This window comes from Pyxicephalus adspersus, chromosome 7 (genome assembly GCF_032062135.1).
Source record: "Pyxicephalus adspersus chromosome 7, UCB_Pads_2.0, whole genome shotgun sequence".
Classification (NCBI taxonomy): domain Eukaryota; kingdom Metazoa; phylum Chordata; class Amphibia; order Anura; family Pyxicephalidae; genus Pyxicephalus; species Pyxicephalus adspersus.
In genome coordinates this window covers 52287901-52289954 of record NC_092864.1, presented here as the reverse complement: position 1 = coordinate 52289954, position 2054 = coordinate 52287901, and the positions used below count along the sequence as shown (strand labels likewise).

Below are 2054 nucleotides of genomic sequence, written 5' to 3'. Positions count from 1 at the left end.
GCTTTTCTTTCTCTCTTATTTTCACCTTGTGATCAGTAACAAACCACTTGTGCTAGGTTGACATTGCTCATTCATTATACTGTGTTCATGGAGGAGAAGAGTTCAGGCAGAGGAGCTAATTTAGGGGCTGATCACACTATAAGCAAAGATCATAAACCCAGGCTTCAATTTTTGTTACAGGGCTGATGCTGGATTTCAATTATTGTAAAATCTCCGACACTGTGCACCAGCTAATAATGTTTATTGCCTGACCATGTCTCTGGCATTTTTATTTTGCCTCCCTGAAAAGTCAGGTTGAAGTGAAGTAATAAAATTACTGCAAATCAAAATAATACATTTGGGAGAAAATAGAAAGCATATACGTACCAAAATCATATCGGTAATAGTTCCAGCTCTCATAGCGACCTCCTTGCTGTTGATCTTCCAAACCTTTTTCCCCATATCTATCATATTTCTGTCGGAGATCTTCATCTTTTAAAACTTCATATGCTCGATTTATTTTTAAAAATTTGTCATGTGCATCAGGATCATTCTAGAAGGGGCAAAAAACATACATCAGAAAAAGCTAGAAAAAATAAAACCAAATGGAATGAGCAGTATTCTCCCAACATTTTGGTTTTTAAGCTGGGTGGCAGCCCACATAAAAGGGTCTGGGGAGCACACTGATAACACACACATAAATTTACTTTAATTATAGAAAACAAATCTGCAGACAAGGAGCAAGGGTATGTTTAGTGATCACTTTGGCTTTGCATTTTATTCCCCTATAACTGGCTACTAGGTATCAATGCAGTATATGATGCGCAAGATGTAACTACGTATGCACGGACTTGTCTACTTAGTTTGCCAACTCCAGTAATTGTGGCATAAGACCAATAATGTATAACTCCTAGTATTGTACAATGAAACAAACAGGTGCAGTATGTGGAGCTGATGTCTTCCTTGTTGACAATCTCTGATTGCAGATACAGAGTAAACAGCAAACTGTTTGCACTGGCTTGAAGCTGCTATGATAGCTTTCTAGGCACAGGAAAGGGCAGAGGTGATAACAATTTTGTAAATACAACTATCCTATGTGTGTATTAAAATAAAATTGTGTTAAATAATAAAAAAAAACAAAAAAAAAAACTTTTGATTAGTCAGCAAAGAAGGTAATAGTTTGAAGGGTTAGTCCACCCAGTAGTATTATTGCAGTTAGAGGATGCCAAACCGTGACACACACTGTGTGTGTGTGTGTGTTAGTGTTATATATACACACGTATGCTTGGTCATCTTTTTGGCACACCTTGCTAGTACCACGTTTTTTGGCCTCCAGAACTGCCAGAGTTGTTTGTTGCATTGATACAACAAAGTGCTGAGAACATTCCTCAGGAACTTTGGTCCATACTAACAATACGGATCTATGATCAGCAAATTTCAGCACACGCCAAGTCATTAAGCATTACTTCTACCTGTGTTCCCAAACCTCCTTACAGCTGGATACCAATCTCGCAGTGCTGTGTCAGGCCATGGAGGGGAATGAGTGACCTGTTTCCCCGTCCGACAGTCCCTGGTAAATACGAACAGGCCATGATGTCAAATATTGAGCCCCCTATGCATCTGAGGGATGTATACATGAAAAGCAATTAGACTGGCACACAAATGCAGCATTTGCTGTACTATATAAAGACCATTAACCCAGTTTTCTCATGATTTAAATCCAACCAATTATAACTCTAACAAAAAATATTGTTTCTTTTATTGAAAACTAAAAAAGGAATAATATATTGCATACATTATTTATTTAAACACATCATTGTATTTTTCTTCTGGATGCAAATCTTATCCATGAACACTGGTATGAAATCTAGTTATGCTATATGTGTGAAAACTCTTTACAAATAATCTGCTGTTCTTGGCACGTTCCTTCTACATGACACATACCAGTGAAGGGAAAAACTAATGAGAACAAGATGCTAGCAATGTTCCCAAATACCCTGGACACAGACTACATTAACAGAAGGGTGTAACATGGAGGTGATATGACCTCACTAAAAAGGGCTGAAGCATATGTA

At 37.6% G+C, this 2054-nt stretch overlaps 1 protein-coding gene across 1 annotated transcript in view; it reads right to left on the bottom strand.

Annotated features, from left to right (window-relative positions):
• Positions 1-2054, bottom strand: part of DNAJC10 (DnaJ heat shock protein family (Hsp40) member C10) — a gene marked incomplete in the record, with an annotated part of 24506 nt that overhangs the window by 18553 nt on the left and 3899 nt on the right. Inside the window, 1 exon segment of the mRNA XM_072418421.1 lies at positions 367-532. Coding sequence (XP_072274522.1) covers positions 367-532 — 166 coding nt within the window.